The 16,759-nt window shown below is 41.7% G+C and overlaps 1 protein-coding gene across 1 annotated transcript in view; it reads left to right on the forward strand.

Annotated features, from left to right (window-relative positions):
• Positions 1-16,759, forward strand: part of TRPM6 (transient receptor potential cation channel subfamily M member 6) — a 94,527-nt gene that overhangs the window by 6,987 nt on the left and 70,781 nt on the right. The window contains exons 2-5 of the mRNA XM_075727092.1: positions 7,918-7,997; positions 8,826-8,864; positions 15,904-16,084; positions 16,449-16,662. Coding sequence (XP_075583207.1) covers positions 7,918-7,997; positions 8,826-8,864; positions 15,904-16,084; positions 16,449-16,662 — 514 coding nt within the window. The remainder of the gene's footprint in view (positions 1-7,917; positions 7,998-8,825; positions 8,865-15,903; positions 16,085-16,448; positions 16,663-16,759) is intronic.

Genomic DNA, 16,759 nt, shown 5'->3' on the forward strand with positions numbered 1-16,759 from the left:
ATGGACGAGGAAACCTGTTTTTAAGTAATCTGCAGATGTCTAATGCCAATATAGGATTTTTATGAATGCTTTTGGGACCTGTTTCAAGGATAGGGCTCAGGAAAATAAATTGTGGTTTGAGATTTCTTGTGTTTAGCTCATTTGCAAAAGCCTGGGCTGTTGGCAGAAACGTTAAGGTGAGGGCCTCTATGGCCTTCCCCCTCTAGTCCAGTGCCATGGGCTGTGCAGGGGGACAGGAGAGTCTGCTTGGACCCTCCAGCTGCAAAACAGGGGTCCTGCCATGAGTACCTGCACCCTGAGATTGACGTGCTCTTGGGAGTGCTGTTTGGTGTGGTTTTCCAAAACATCGTATGTTCAGGGATAGCAGAAAGGCTTAACTGAGTAGTTAATAAATGTAAAAAGTAATAAATTAATTAAAGGCCTAGTCTTTCAGACTGGGCTGAGCTTTCTGTCAGTTGGCTAGCTCTGTGCTCCAGGGGTCAAGCCAGAGCTTCTTTGACAAGGAGAGATTTTGTAGTCGGTATTTCCTTCATTTTGTTGGCATGACCCCACTGCTATTTGCATTCAGAAATATTCTTCCAATTGTGTTGCATGGTCTGCTGTGAGATCAGAAGCAACATGTTGCAAGCCCATTACAGTCAAAGTGTTTTACTGGCTATGTTTGGCATCAAAATGTTGGAAACATTTTTATGAGCCTTCAATGTAAGGCCCCAATCCAGAAAAGCACTTAGGCATACATAGCTTTTAAGCGTGGTTGATTAAATGTGAAAGAAAATGCCATAGCACGCTGTTGGCTGAAGACTGAATTTATGCATTTCTGAGAAGCTGACACGCTTCCATTTGTGCTAAGGAAAATAATCTAAACTCTCTCTTCACTGTGACTGAAGATTTTGAACAAGTTCTATTATCCCTCTCTGACTTGGGGCTGCATGTACCCCTGCTAGCACAGGTGACTTCTGTTAGTGTAGGTAGTGTGTCTGTGAAGATCTGAGAATATGTTTACAGTGGATGTGTTTGAATTAATTACTAGGAAATAATCACAGCAATTCTGCTGTGACCTGAAATGATATATTATCTTTAAAAGGGGAAAATAGAGAAACTTTTCAGTGCTATTGAATCTGCAGTCTGCCTGCAAAGGCAGTTTGCGATGATCTGATAGTTGTCTTATAATTGGGCATGGTGAACTGGTGAACAGCAGTCGAAGCATTCAAATGAAATTATTTGCATAATATTTTTGTAAGTCTTTTTGAAACGTAGTGATGAAAATTTGCTTGCAAATTCAATTACTTATAATGCAGTATTTCCACAGATGTGCAGAGTCCTGAACACTTGGGCAAAGGAGCAAGTAAAAAAGATTAGAAAAGCAAAAGATGCTAGTTAGTAAGGGGTGTACCGATGTACTGTAGTGATGGAGGTGAGGGGAACCACAGCATGTCTGTGTTACAAAGCCAGGCTGTTGTCCTCTAACAGTGTAGCCTGAACACAAGGAAATTATAGAAGACCTGAGTATGTTGAAAACCCCACATTGGGTTCATATTTTATTGCACATGACCCTGGAATTTTACAATGGACTTCTAGCCTACGTGGATCCAAAGGGGCGTTCTTTGTTACAATCAGTTGTTATATTCCTTCATACCATAAGCATGCGTGTATTGGATGCTGAACCAGAAAGTTCCTGCCCCAAAAAGCTTATGCAAGACAGCCTGTTAAGTTGGAAATCTCTTTAATGCGGGCAGTAATTTACCAGTTGCCATGGGATGCGGAGATACTGCTGAAGTCCGGTTTTTCACTTAAGAATTATTATGCATAAAATGATGATACCTGCAAGTCCACCTTAGCTTTTATAACTCAGGAGGAGTTCCCAGGGGTAAGAGTTCAAGAGATACCAATGTGCTTATTACAGGCTGAGTTCTTGTGAAATAGTCTTGAGTGTTAGCTTGCAAGAACTCTGGCTGCGTTTCAGGTATCTAATGTTCTTGCAATGACTTGCTCTATGTGTAGTTAATTTTTAAAAGGGTTTGAGATATTTTAGGACACTGTGCTGAATACAGAGGCTGGATTCTTGCAGTGGCTGTAATAAGGGGAAGTTCTTCTTTCCCTTCCCTCACTGTGTATTTGAATAAGGGTTGGTGACACGCTGCCCTACACTGATTTCTTACAGGTATGCTTTCACCTGAAAATGGTGTCTCCTTCCTTCCTAGTCACTGCAAATCAGTTTTGGATCTTTTGGGTATTTCTATTTCTTGCCATCAGCAGTAACTCATCAGAGAACTCATCAGAGTTCTTTACAGGTACCCTGTAAGTATGCTGGAGCCCTGAGGCAAATCTATCAGTCCCAGGATATCTGTTGCTATTTAATGGGTATTTGCTTTCATCTAATAATTTTGAGGGTAACAAATAATTTCTTAACTGCAAGTAACTATACCTTTTTTTTTTGCTAAGATTCTGCCAAACCTGCTCAGCAATGAAAAAATAGTGGCTCTAACAGTTAAGATCTGTAGGAAAACCCAAATTCTTGAGAACTGACACAGAAAAGTGGTTGTGTGTAGTGGATGCACCACACACACAGTGTGTGCAGAGATGAGGTATGGTGCTTGGCAGCACTTTTTAGCTCTTGAAGTAGTGTTTTGGCTAAGACACAAGATAGAATTTATTGCTTTCTGCTATGAGTACAAATTTGTTGCAGTTTCAGTAGTGACTTACAACTTGATGTGTCTGGCTAGTTTCCAGCATGACTGTACTTTGCCTAAATGAACTGGCCTGTTACTTAAACTGCCTAGTCATTATATGATTTCTCATTATCTGCCCCTGCCTGGGTCTACACTGTGTCATTAAAAGCAGTTGCTGCTGTTTTGTCCAATAAATGGTTATGTTTCAATAATGGGTGAAATTATTCTGACACAGAGATGTGTGCCTTTTAATTTCCTTTTGCAGGGAATTGAATAGCGTCTGGAGTGCATGCTGTTTCATTCGCAAATGTGTGTATATGTGCCTTTCGCACCAAAGGGGACATAAGTACAGCTAATGGTACTAAAAATTTGTTGGTTAGTATTGGCAGTGTAACCTGGTTTTCCTGAGCTTGATACTCAACCAGTGGTATCGGGTATGGTGCTTATTGTCTGGTCTTGAAGGGGCTGAATGTTTCTTGCAGATCTTGGTTTAGTAAAGCTAATTCCAGAGCAGGACAAATGCACATTAGCCTCTACTTATCAGTGTTTAATTGGTGCCGTGCACCTAAAGGCTTTGGACTCTGGCAAGTCCTTTACAAGGGAGTGGGGTGGGCTGGGGCAGAAGAAAGCAGCAGCAAAACCTGAAGCATTCACCTGTTTGTGCTGGATGGGTGAGTGGTGAAAGCAGTGCGGGCCCCAGTACAGCAGGTCATCACAGGGCTGTGTCGCCCTGTCCTCTGGAACAGGTGAGCCAAGTGCTGGTGTACCTGCGTGGTGACCCCGGCGGGACGGTGGCACAGCCACTCACCTTGCTGATGGCACCCCTGCATTTTGGAGGACAGATTACCTCTGTGCTAGGCTGGGATTTTATGTTTTGCCTGCTCTCGCTCCTGGTCAGCAAGGATTTTAAGGAAATGAGTGGGACAGGTGTTTCCCTAAATTTTATGCTCTCATGTCTTTCTTTACTTCTGGAAACCTTCATGTTTGAACATTATTTATGTTTAAGCAAATTTGACCTGACAGTGTCCCTTTAATACCATATTATGCAAGGATCTCAGACATTAAAGATATTGGAGAAGTGATTAAAAGCAGTTTTCTAAAAACTACTCATGTGCCTTAAATTTCAGAGCCAAACTCTTGCCACTCCATTGACTATATCAGTCTAGAAATCTCCAAAGCCTCTTCTGTGGCAGGGAAGTATAAGCAGCAAGCCTAATCCTCAGCCTGGTGAGAAATGAGAAGGCAAAACTCCCAAACAAGGTCTCAGGACTTTCTGGAAGGAAAATAGGAAGGAAAATTGCAATATAAACTTGGCTTCAGGTCTTCTGTGTATCAGAACTGAAATTTGCCAGTCAGAAGGAACATGTAGGTGTATTTTTGTCTCCTTTAGGGTTCGGTGGTAGAAAGGATATGGGTTGATGCTGGCTGAAGTATATGTACCTCACTGTAGTGACGGGAGAAATTTTAGTTTGTTGTTGAAGTTTAATTAAATGACAACCCTTTTCCTGATTACACAATTAACTTAGAAACCTAAGTAAAGCCTTAGATTAAGAAATTAATGTTATTGTTATCGTGTAAATTTTACATACTAAGTGAAGATTTCAGCCTATATAAAATTAACAATAATGGTAAATGTGTTGCATCTCACAATGTTTCAGTTTTGAAATTTGTGCTTCACAAGGTGAAATACAGCGATACAGCCTTGTATTTTATTTTTTCCTATGGTTGATAAGTAGTACCATCTGTTCAGGAGCGTCATGAAAGAAAAAAATGATGGACTTTGCAAACAATGGTTTTTGCTATATTCACATGCTTATCGTTTGAGGTGAAAATAAATGTTACAGTTGCAGCCTTCATCAGGTCATAAGATGATACGCTAAGTACTGCTTTTTTAAATGGAAAAGTTACAAGAAGGAAGGAGGTGAAAGCGCAGTATAGACAACATGCCAGCAAACTCTTTTTGTAAATAAGCAAAGATTAATGTTGAAATATCTGTTTGGGAAGATATTATGTTTATTTGCAGGGCAGGGTGAAAACTCCCAGTATCATATCAATTGCACTTTGAAATGTTGTTTTCAGTCCTATTCACTGGGAATCCTGAAGTGGAGTTAACTGAGATAACTGTTGTGCTGGGGGAGTCTCTGTGCCGCTAGGTGACGTGCATCCTTGGTGCTTTGAGATTCAGAGGTGAAGTAAATTTCATAGTAACCTTGTTCATCTGAAGTAAACGGGAATTTTGTCAATGACTTCTGTAGTAGCAAGGTTAGATTCACGGCACGTGATCAGAAGCTATAGGGGTTTTTTTTGCGTTAGCGTCATTGGACCTTGAGCCTGACCTGTTGTGACTAGAGCAGCCTGATCAGCTGTTGAATTTGTTGGTCGCTACCCTTACTGCCTCAGCTGCAGAAAAACACAGGTACTTTTGGACCAAATTGGAAAAGGATACACAAAACATCCAGAATTTTAAGTGTTGATGTTTTTGTCTTAATCCCCAACTGCCCTCCAAAATCTAAAAAAAAGATAATTTTTTAAAACAAGGTATGTTTTTTAGGAGACAACTTAGATGTTCAAAAAGCTGACAGTAGAGAAGCAGCCTTTTCATCTCCCATATTAGATGTTGTAACTTCAACTCACACAGTATCTTACCATCCCTGAGGACTGTAAGTTATACTTTGGTTTGAAATAATGACACCAAACACCTGTTGTGTACCAGATGACCTCTCCCTGCTTTAAAATTATTGATTTGTGTTTTATCTTCTCTTGTGTAACTTTAGTGATGAGGAACACTGAGGTCTGGAGATAAAAACTTCTTTGATGCCCCTTTTCAAGTGTATTCACATATGGATTAGCTGAGTGCCAGTGCCTTTCTCAGCTGGCAGCATGTTTTGCTGTTGGTGCCTAGGCTGATGCAGTGCTCCCCTGGAGATATACTGGGCTGTATACCTCCAATGCTGGCCTTCACACCTGGAAGGTACCCAGATAATGCTTGATTTCCAGATTATGTCATGCTGGAGCTAAAGTAGCTCAAGGGAAGCTACCTGAGACTGTGCGATGCCAACAGCTTACTCAAAATTACTTTGAACTACTCGTGCTCTTACTAAATTAAACTGACAGCAGTTGGATGTTGTTCTTCCCTCACAAGGCTGAGCATGTTCTCTCAGCAAATGCTGTAAGGCTTGTCAGCCTCTTGACCATTCTGTCACACCCTTTCCTGCTAATGAAAAGCTTAGTAAAGTTCATTCTTATCTAAGGCATCCCATAACATAAAAAGACTTCTTGTTCCCTAGTTCTGATTGAAAACATATTACCAGCAATAGTAATGGGTTTCAGAAAAATTAGAGACCCTGGGTATTGTAATATTAGAAACATTTCACTGCTTTGCTTGGTAGCTCAAACAACTACAATAAAGTGGTTTAGGAAGCATGAAACAATACTGATTGCTAATGAGAATACTACTGGAAGGTTTTTGAGAGCAGTGTGTACCTGCCCTCAGGCAATGAAATTTACTTCACTCTTTCCAAGGTTTTTCTCTGGATTTAATTTTTGCACCTTGTCTTCAGTAGGTCTCTTTCTAAGCTAGCTAATTTTCTTGTGTGCCCGTGCTCTGTCCAGCCCTGAGGATCTTCCACACAGTTACTCCTTCATTCAAAGCTCAACCAGACACAATTCAATTAGTTGCTTCCGGAAGAATATGCATGCATACTAAGACCAGCAAACTGCTTTTTAATGATCTCTTTCATCTTTGTCAGTGGGGACCTGTTTGAGAGTACTTTAAAACCAAAGGTAGGACTCCCATTAGTCTTGGTGGAAGCTGGGTCTCCACCTGCAGAAAAGCCAACAGTTCACTCAGGTAGCTCATGGCCCTCCATAACTGCATGACTGGCTGGGAGATTATGTGGGGGTATTTAGGCATGAGAAGCTGAAGTAAAACGGTCCTGCTTTATTAAGGACCATAACTCCATTCAGGAGCTAAAAGAGAGGTATTCTCTTTTATAAGAATTATTGCTGAACTCCTTCCATAAAATGCTCCCAGCAGTACTCTTCATAAGTTGAATTACTGGCATTTTCATGAATTTAATTCTTTTCTAAGTCATTGTATGAAAGACACATTTTACAAACAAGTATGGAGACAAGTACTTACTGTAAGTATTTTTACAGGGTAGACATTTTGCAGAGGAACAGTCGTTTTTAAACATGGGGAGTGAATAAGGGGTCAATGTTTATTACTTGATTACTGTTTGCCTTGTATGCCTAATCATAAACCAGGACCCTACTGTGCCCTGTCCGAGAGAGCTTGCTGTCTATGTATAAGGTAGACAACAGATAAAGAGTGAAATGAACATGAGGAACAATGAGATGGTAATGGTGGGTATAATTGTATTTTCTCTTTATGATAAAGTATGTGTCCATTGCATGTTTCACTGTGGGGGTAGTTCCCTTTGATGACAAGAAAAAAGCCTTTGCTTCCAGTGTTTACTAAATTCAGTCCCAGAGATTTCAAAGTTCAGCATTCAGAAACTGTCATTCCTTTCAGGGAGTTTGATCCTGGTAAACCTGAAGAGAAAGAGGTTCAAAGACTCTCAGTGAGATTCTTTGAAGAAAATCTGTGTACCACAGTGACTGTTCTGTTTACTCAGCTGCAACAGGCTTCACTGAGACAGTTGTCACAGTGTCCCAGGAGGCCAGTGGAAAAAACCCACCTGACATACACTCTAGGTGCTAGGTCTAGTCTTTGGTCCCTGCTTTTGCATTTCACTGTAGTCCTAGTTCAGCAAACATAACTGGGATGAATCTGTTCTTAGCTCTGTTAAGAATAATAAAAGAAGGAGTCAACCGTCTCTTTCAGGCAGAAAGAAAATCTTGCCTTTTTTGACATAGCTTTAGTAAGACTGCCATTTGCTAGTCTTCTGGCAGAAGGGAAGTGCTGTCCTTCAAGCAGTTCTGATTTATCTTTACCACTTCCTCTACTGAACAGATGCTCTGAATAATTTTCATGTTTATTAGTGAGGGATGGGAATAAATTTTAATACTGATATTTCTGTGGAGCTGTGTAAAGCTTGGGGGTGAAGGGCTAGGACTGTTCAGAGCTGTAACTTCAGCTTACAGTGTTTGGTTTCATCTCACATTGTGATGAGAAGCATTCTGAGTTATGTGTTATACATATAGAGCCATGCAGACATTACAGTGCAATTTTTGGCATTATGTTCTTAAGTTCAGGAATAGAATTACATTTGAAATGTCTTTTCAGTCCCCCAAATCTTGGATCGAAGAGGTCTTCAGTAAAAGAGAATGTGCACACATCATCCCCAGTTCAAAAGATCCTCACAGGTAAAACAATGAATTTCACTTTCTTTCTGTTACATTTAGAAAGAATCAGAATAATTTTTATGGGCACTGTGTCTAGCTTGGATGAAGTTTTGCAATGCCCCAGCTGGTGATTGCTGGTGTGTATGGGTTTTCATAGATGCTGTCACCAGTACATTTTAAATGAGGCTGTTTGTTTGAATTGGAAATTGGCAATTAATTGACCTTGCTAGGCTTCTTGTGTGTTGCTCTCAGACCAATAACCAAAACTGTGATATGGCATCCAATTGAGAGATTTAGTTACATGGAGTTACTGCTGCACTGGAATTCTTAATCCTCTACCATCATTTTCCTTTCCTCAGAATAATGCCTGCTGCTGATCACAGTCTTCTGAGATAGAAGTTTCTGCTCAGGCTGGCATAGAGTGTGAAAAGAGTAAGGAAAAGATCAAATCCTCAGCCTGTGTTTTAGGACCTGAGAAAGCAAACATAATTTGGCATTCCAGATTGTGTATTTAGTGGATGGTGTTGCCTAAATAAACTTGGTGAGATCACATTCTGAGGATGTAAACTTGTAATTTTGATCATATTGTTTTGAACACATGGATAGTGTAGAGTAGGTAAGACAGATAACTCATCTATGAAATGCAGATTTGACATGCGGTCTGAGATGTAAAATGCCAAAAAAATCACTGAAGTTACCCAGTACATCTTCCAGGGTTGAATGTAGAAGAACACAGCCTTTAATGCCGTGGATGAGAGTTTTTTCATAGGTGACTTGATATTTTATGAATACCATTACAGAAGTTTTCTTTTATACGAGCATGTATTAATTATCCATCTTTTATCACAGGTGTCCTGCTGGATGCCAGGTGTGTGAGAATTTAATCAGGTAGGAGTGCATAAATATATATCTATGATTTTTATAATGACCTAACATTAGTGATGGGCATTCCTAGTCAAGGAAGTAATGACAACAAAAATAACCTTCCTTTTATATTGTCAGAGCAGAATTTCTGGGGATGTGATGGAGAATGTTTAGCATAAATCTGGGTAAAATAAAATTTACGATAAACTTTAATTTATTTACAATAGAAAATTTTATCCAAATACTTTGTGTGGATGAGTTTGTCTTAATCTTCTCCTGAGGAATGAAAGGCAGAAATGTGCCTTTAAATGGGAGACAATTCCAGCTATATCCTGGGTGGTATGAAGGAGAGCAAGATGAAGACAGTGGAGAACAGTAAGAGTTACAGAAAGAGGAAGAACAAAATAAAGGGAGAAGAAAGAGGGTAATAGAAACATCCTTGATGATAGGTTTGCTGAAGATTTTTTCATCTTCTCTGCAGTGGGCATTCTGAGTCCCTGCTTTTGGGAAGGCAAGCAACAAAAATTATATCACTTGAGTGCTTTTAAGTTGTGTGTGCTTTTTTCAGACAGCTAGTATTTTGTGGCTTGTATGTGTTAGTTGTTTTCAATCCAATGTTCAGCTGGTGTTCCCAAACAGTTTTCAGTACTGTATGTTTATGATAATAAATTATCAGTTGTTTGGAACAAAAATTTTACCTTTCCTTGACATTTGTTTTGTCTTAAAGGCGTCTAAGGGCTGAAGCAACAGAAAACAATGAGTTTGCCATAACGAACAGCTAGCAGGACGGTGCTAACTAGTCCTGTCACATGCATGAGCATGATTATTTGCTTTTTCATTATGTTTCTCATTTTATTTTGCTTCTAAGATTTATGTGAAACAAGACTCACATTTTCCAAAAATCAAACAAGTTGCTACTTGAAATCAGACCACTGTAAAGGGCTGATATACAAAATGGTGTTGGCCTTATAAGCAAGTCAAATGGTCTGTGCGGCATCTGTTCAGAAAGGGACAACTGCCTCTGAGGGAATGGTCATGTGTTTATGTTGCTTTAGACCAGAAGAGTAGCGAAGCAAAGATTTTTGCAGGTGTTATGGAAGTAGAAATGCAGGAAGGATTTTAATGCTTCCTGCTAACCTTAACCTGCAGATACCCACGTGGGTATCTAAGCTGCAGTTAACTTGTGCTTCAAAATATGATGGTTTAATCCCATCTAAATCAAGGCTACAGCAGTTCTGCAGTTCTCCCCCTTCCCTCAGCAAAGTGATCATGTTGGTATTTGGTCTGGGAAGCTCATTGGTATGAAAATTAACCTGTCGGAGTGGAAAACCAAACCAAGATTAGTTTTCCGCCAGATCACCTCCTAATCAAACACAGTTTAGCTGCATGAATGTGAATACTACAGTGGGAAAGGGAGGAAGAGAAACTGGAAATGTCCACCCCACTGGGTGGGTTTCTTTTTTTCTTTCACCTTTCTCTGTAAAGACATCCCATACCTTTGTGGGTTTTTTACCTTGTAGTTGTTTCTTCCACTTTTCATTGAGCATTTTCATGCTGTTTAAATTCATGTGAATCATATTTGTTGGTCTGTCTATATCTGCAGAATGTGTGTGGGTGTCTGATGTTCATTTCAGTCAGCCATTACCTTGCAAGTATGTTCTCCCAAATGTTAACTGTTCTTGATTTTTCTATATCTTAAGGTGTACACAGAGCTTTGTTCTAGGAGAATTTTTCTGTTCCTGACAAGGGGAAAAAATTTTTGCATGAGTGTTATAACTGGTTATATTGTATTTATTAGATCAGCAATGAAACAGGTTTTGGGCCTCCTGAGATCTGTAATTTTCCACAACAGTCCAAAAGTGATGTGAATGTACTTGATGCCTACTATAATTTGACCTAATATTGTAGGCAAATGAAATCTGTTAATGATTTCTTACTTGCAGAGAACTTGCAAGGTTTGCAAACAGTTTATGAGTGGGTTATGCAACTATTTGCTAATGCTAAGTAGAATAACTCCATTTAGTATTTGCTAATCAAATTTGAGTAACTTACTGGCACCTTTGTCCATACTTCCCTGGTGTGTTCAAATGGCCTCCATCTACTCTTCAGTGCAGTGCTTACAGACACATCCCAGACAGCACCTAGACCGATCTCACTGCATGAATATTCAGCAACGTGGTGCCGAACTTCTGCACCCTTACACTTCTGCATCCATCTGAGGTGTTCTCACAAATTGTCTCTATATCTGACCTTTTATGCGTATTTTTTGGACAGAGTCTCTAAAGTGCTGCCTGCTGGGGCACCAGATTTTGTAATCTGGCTATTGCAGTTAATTTTACCTCACTGTCAGCCCTCCAGCTTTCCCTTGTTGCTCAAAGTGTGACTTTTCCAGGAGTCTGCTTTTGTGTTACTGACATTGCTCCCTCCTTCACTGGTAGCTTAGTGAGCCTTTGAGGCAAAGAGGGCAAAGTCATTGCAAAGACGCTTTGAATCAATGCATATGATATATTCATAGGATCACAGCACAACTCAGGCTGGCAGGGACCTGGGCAGGTCTCCAGCCCCTGCCTGCGCCCGGAGCAGGCTCAGCCGGTGGGTCAGACTGGGCTGCTCAGGGCTTCACCCAGTTGGGGTGTGAAAACCCCAAGGCTGGAGAGAGCCCACCCTCCCCAGGCCCTGCTCCACCTCTGGGCTGTCCTCCTGGTGAAAAAGCTTCTCCTTATCTCCCATGTTTTGGCTTGTGTCACAGCCTCTCGCCTTCCTGCCATGCACTGCTGTGAAGAGCCCGGCTGCATCTCCTCCATCCCCTCCTGTCAGTGCCGGGGATGCTGTTGGATGCCCCCAAAACCATCCTTCCTCCCGGCTGAACCATCCCCAGTCCCGCAGCCTCATCTCAGAGGGCGAGGGCTCCAGCCCCACCATCTGTCACCAGGATGGACACTCTCCCCTGAAGTCCCTCCAGTTTGCTGGTGTGTCTTCCGTGTTGGGGACCCAAACTGAGGCAGCACCCAGACAGGGTCTGACAAGCACCAAGCAGAGGGGACAGTCCCTGCCGTTCGCTGGCCCTTGGGCCATGTCCTGCTCACACCACCACAGGCAGCGCTGGCCCCCATTGCTGCCTGGGCACACGGGTGGTCCCGGCTCAGCTCCCTGCCTGCCAGCACCCAGGGCTGTGCCCCACAGCTGCCCCCTCCCCAGGGCTGCACGTGCCTTCCATCCCATCCCCTCCTCTGGGTCGCTGGTGGAGATGCTGAACAGGACAGGCCCTCCACAGACCCTGCAGGACCCCACTTGACACTGGCCTCCAGGCAGCATCCGACCCTGTGAGCCCACCACCTGGTCAGGTCCTCACCTGCCAATGTGTCCTCCCTCCCAGACTGTAATGTCCCTGCCCAGGTACAAGAATACCGAGGGAGACAGTGCCAAAAGCCTGGCTATAGGAGAGGTTGGTGGCATCCGCTGCTCTCCTCTCATCCTCATGATTTTGTTGCAGAAGGCAGTCAGGTGGGTCAGGCATGATTTACCCTTGGTAAATCCTTGCTGACTGCTCTCCTTCGCTGTCTTCTCCCTGCTGTGCCCAGATGTGGGCTCCAGGAGGTCTCACTCCTTGATTTTACCTGGGACTGATGGGAAGCCGTCTGGGCTGCTGTTCCTCAGGTTGGCTGTTCCCTTTTTTGAAGGCAGGCGTGACATTTGCCTTTCTGCAGTTGTTGGGGACCTCCCTGACCTCCACGACCCCTGAGAGCTGATGGAGCGCAGCTGCACAAGACCATCAGCCACCTCTCTCAGCACCTTGGGGTGCAGCCTGACTGGTCCCACGGACGTGTGTGGGTCGAGTGCTCCCAAGCGATCCCGACTAGACCATCATCCCTGCCTGGTAGCTCCTCTCCTCCTTGAGCCCTGTCACTATGCACACAGCACAAAACTTCACAGAAAAAAAACTAAACAGCTGTATGTAATGTTCTGCTTTAGTTTCCTCAGCCTTCCTGAGAGCCTCTTAGTCTTGGCTTTTGACCTCCCAGGTAGCTCAGGAGTCCTTAGCACCTTGTCCCTTCTTGCGAGATGTCTAGAGAGAGTGAGCATGCCAGCTTGGAGCAGAGCATGAGTAATTTGGGAAATACCAGTCCTTTTGAGTTCATACCTCTTGCTATGGTAATCTCTGAGGTAAAAGCAGCTGCATGTACCCTGCACACCTGTGTGTTAGGTCTGTGTGCACTTTCTCCACTGCCTGCTCAGCAAAACTGAGCTGTTCTGAATGCGGCTTACTTCTGGGTGCATTTAGATGTAAATGTTAAGTATGTAGTGCAAATGATGTTAATTACTAAAATAGTTCAATGTTCATTGGGCCTCTCGGTTTCAAGGTTACTGCACTGATTTGTCTTGTCAGATGGTTAGTTCCTTTCTGTAGGATCTCAGCTTTGAAAAGGTCTGGCTCTTGCTGCTCCAGGAGAGGCTGCGGATGTGACCCTGTATGGAACAGTAATATATGAGATAGATAGTCATTCTGTGCTCATATTTTGATGATAGGCTGAAATTAATTCAGATTTTAGAAAATTTAATCCATTGATGATGAGCCTGATTGTTTTTCAGCACTGTCCTTCCAAGCACTGGTATTTGCTGCATCAGACAGTGTAATGTGGTGTCTAAGTGAGTAATCTAAGGTAATGTAGTATTTAGTTGGGACTGCTGTTGGTTCTCTGTCTTTCAGAATGACTCCTGGATGAAAGGTCTTGTTTTTGTGAGACCACTCTAGGAGCAGTACAGTGACCACAAGGCATTTTCAGCACCAAAGAACAATAGGGTATCTATGCTTTTTCTCATCTTTCATCTAAAGATCAATTTTTTCCTGACATTTGCTGTCTCTTACCCTAGAGTGCCCCCAAAAAGCAAGCAGAAAAAATGGAGCAAGGAGGCTAATAGCTCAGCTGTAGAGAAATTTGGCCAATAATAAAATCAAAACTATCTCTTTCTTCTGGTCCTTCCTTTGAGGTATGCAGGGAGAATCTTCAACAGGTATAGTCATTGGCCTCACGCTCTTCGTGGGCAGATTTTATCCAAATCTGCTTCCTTTATGCTATCTGCTTTGCAGTTATGTTGCTCTGAAAAACTTTTAGTTTAGATATGTCTCTGTAGTGACTCCGAGTGTGGATTCTGAGTCCATATGTTATTTGATAACATGATGTCAGCAGTGATCTTCCATCTGTGTTGATTGCTCACAGTCTTCTGAAACAGTGATTTAATTGCATATCTGTAAGTGACTTAGTGTGACTGGCTTATTTGCCAAGTTCCAGCTTGGATACTTTTTGTTTAGTCTGTGAGCCTTGATCTGCCTTGGTTTGCCTATGAGGAGGCAAAATTACAGTGGGTTTTGCTTTTGGGGTCAACAATAGTTTGTTTCAGCAGCTCCTGGGCCCCCTCTGCTAATCCCTGGTTTTTTTTCTGCCACCACCACAGTGCAAATGGTTGTGGAGTCATGCAGTGAGCCAGACCAGGCAGTACTTTTGATTAGAATAACTTGGCAGTAAAAACTCCTCTGTGAGGCTTTCCCCCCACCCCAGGTAGAGCATTTCCTCTTCATTTTTCCAGGGTTCAGTTCTGAACACATGCCTGACTTCCTTCTATTCTATCCTACTATTTGTCTCAGCTAGGGAAAGGTATAGGTGGTCTAGGTTAGCTAGTCCATGTTGAATTAACTTCACAAAAATTTGGGCATTTTGGTAGTCTTTCTTGCCTTCTGACTTCTAGCTAACCATCTTCATACATGTGACAATAGAGCTCACGTCTTTTCTGCAGTGCTAGGCTTCTACAACTCTTTAATTCTCCATGGAATAAGATTGTTTAATTGAGTTATTAATTCCCCAAGAGTGTGGGAGTCTTCCTTCTCCAGTCTGCTTTTGCAGAGCATTGAATCAATCAAATGTAGTTTGCCTGTGTTGAAAAACTGGAGTGCAAACATAATTTCATGGTTTCTGGGTATCAAAAAGTGCCTTTCTGAAACAGTTCACTTCCTTAATTTGCTTAGGATTGTTTTGGGGTTTGTTTGTTATTTTTAATCTATTTATCTTTCGCCAGTTAGTTCTCACTCGTCTCCACAGAAAACTCCCTCTCTTTCCAAATGTACCTCTTCAGGGTTTTGCAGATGTTGTTTACATCTAATCTGCCCCTAGATCCACAAGTAATACATCTCAGTCCCAGGGCAGTCATTGAGTTTGGGTTGCTGGAGGCTGTTTGGTATCTTGAAAGGCTAAAAGTGAAGAATTTATCTCCATTTCCCAGTGTATATTAACTTCTGAAATGTCTAAAGGAAAACTGGACTGTCAGATGTCACTATAAATTACACTGAAGTTAATCCTGTAGATGAGGCTGGAGTCTGTCAAATCCTGTATGACTAATACTGACTGAATTTGGAATCTGGGTTATTCATCCAGTTGCAAACCTTTAATGCTAACTGAGCTTCTGCTAAATTTCCATTAACATTGTGCTTCAATCTGTTTATTTTGTATATTCACTTTGTGGGCATCCAAGGGTTAGTATAAAGGTCACTCTGAAGTTCTCTCTAGACTGAGGGTTGCTCCTCTCCTCCTGATTAATGATGGTAAGTCCTAGATCTTTCTTCAGTACCTAGAATAACCCGTGGTAATAACCATAGCAAACCTTGGTGTCCCAAAATACTCCTCTGAAATCTCACATACAAGGCTAGTAAATCTGAGCTGCATTGCTCAAGTCAGAATTGCTATAGGCACTCTCAAACTGTTACAGAGTCACACAGAATCACAGCATGGTTTGGGTTGGAAGGGACCTTTGAAGATCATCTAGTCCAAGCCCCCAACTGTTATTAGTGTTCCTCAGGTAGAGAACAAATTCTGCAAAACATATTTATTAATTCAATGTCATTTTGCCATTGTTGAGATTTTTTCAGCTGGGTTAATTTTTATTATATTCCCTCTCAGCAAGTTACAATATCCGTCTTTGTAGAAAAACTATTTGGGCTATTCTGATGAAGATCCTAGAGTTGCATGCAAGTGTGTTTGACATAAAATAATTTCTTTATTTTTAATGTGAGATGTTGCTGTGGACGTCTGATTGGAGATCACCCAGGAGTAGACTGTAGCTGGCCTGTGTATCAGGCTGCCTCACAGGTTGATGATGGAGAATGGTCTGTGCAAAAACACACAAAGACGAGTCCAACGGATGCATTTGGTACAATCAATTTTCAAGATGGAGATCACACTTACCATGCCAAGGTAATAAATGCTGGGTTTATATGTCTGACTTCCTTTTATAATTTCAGCATAAGACAGACAAAAAGTGGGTTTTGGTGAATATCAGATTGTTTGTCTTAAGAGCTGGGGAATCTAAAAGCAGGTTAGGTTAGAGTGTGTGTATGATATTTTTACATTGAACTTCACTGCAGTTAAGCATAGTCTGTCTTGCTGCATGTATTGCTTACTGATATATTTTTGCATTATCATGTTAGCAATATCATGAAAGTTCTAATCCTGCACACAATCTTTAAGACATTGATGCTGAGAACTTTGTAAGATGTTGCAAGTTCTTCTCTTGGGGTATATAAAGGATGTTTATTTTACCCATTACTATTTCTTCCAGTATATTAGACTCTCTTATGATAGCAATTTGGATCAGCTGTTGCACCTGATGGTTAAAGAATGGCAGATGGAGTTGCCAAAGCTAGTGATCTCTGTTCATGGAGGCATTCAAAATTTCAAGCTTCCCTCAAAGGTTAAGCAGGTTTTCAGCAAAGGATTGGTGAAGGCTGCTGAGACTACAGGAGCATGGATAATTACAGAAGGCATCAACAGCGGTAATGTAATTACTTTTCTTTATTCCAATCTTCCCCTGGTATTCTTTCTCTGCATATAAGCATATGCATTTATGGCAAATATAATGAAATTGTTTGA

Source organism: Pelecanus crispus, chromosome Z (assembly GCF_030463565.1).
Source record: "Pelecanus crispus isolate bPelCri1 chromosome Z, bPelCri1.pri, whole genome shotgun sequence".
Classification (NCBI taxonomy): domain Eukaryota; kingdom Metazoa; phylum Chordata; class Aves; order Pelecaniformes; family Pelecanidae; genus Pelecanus; species Pelecanus crispus.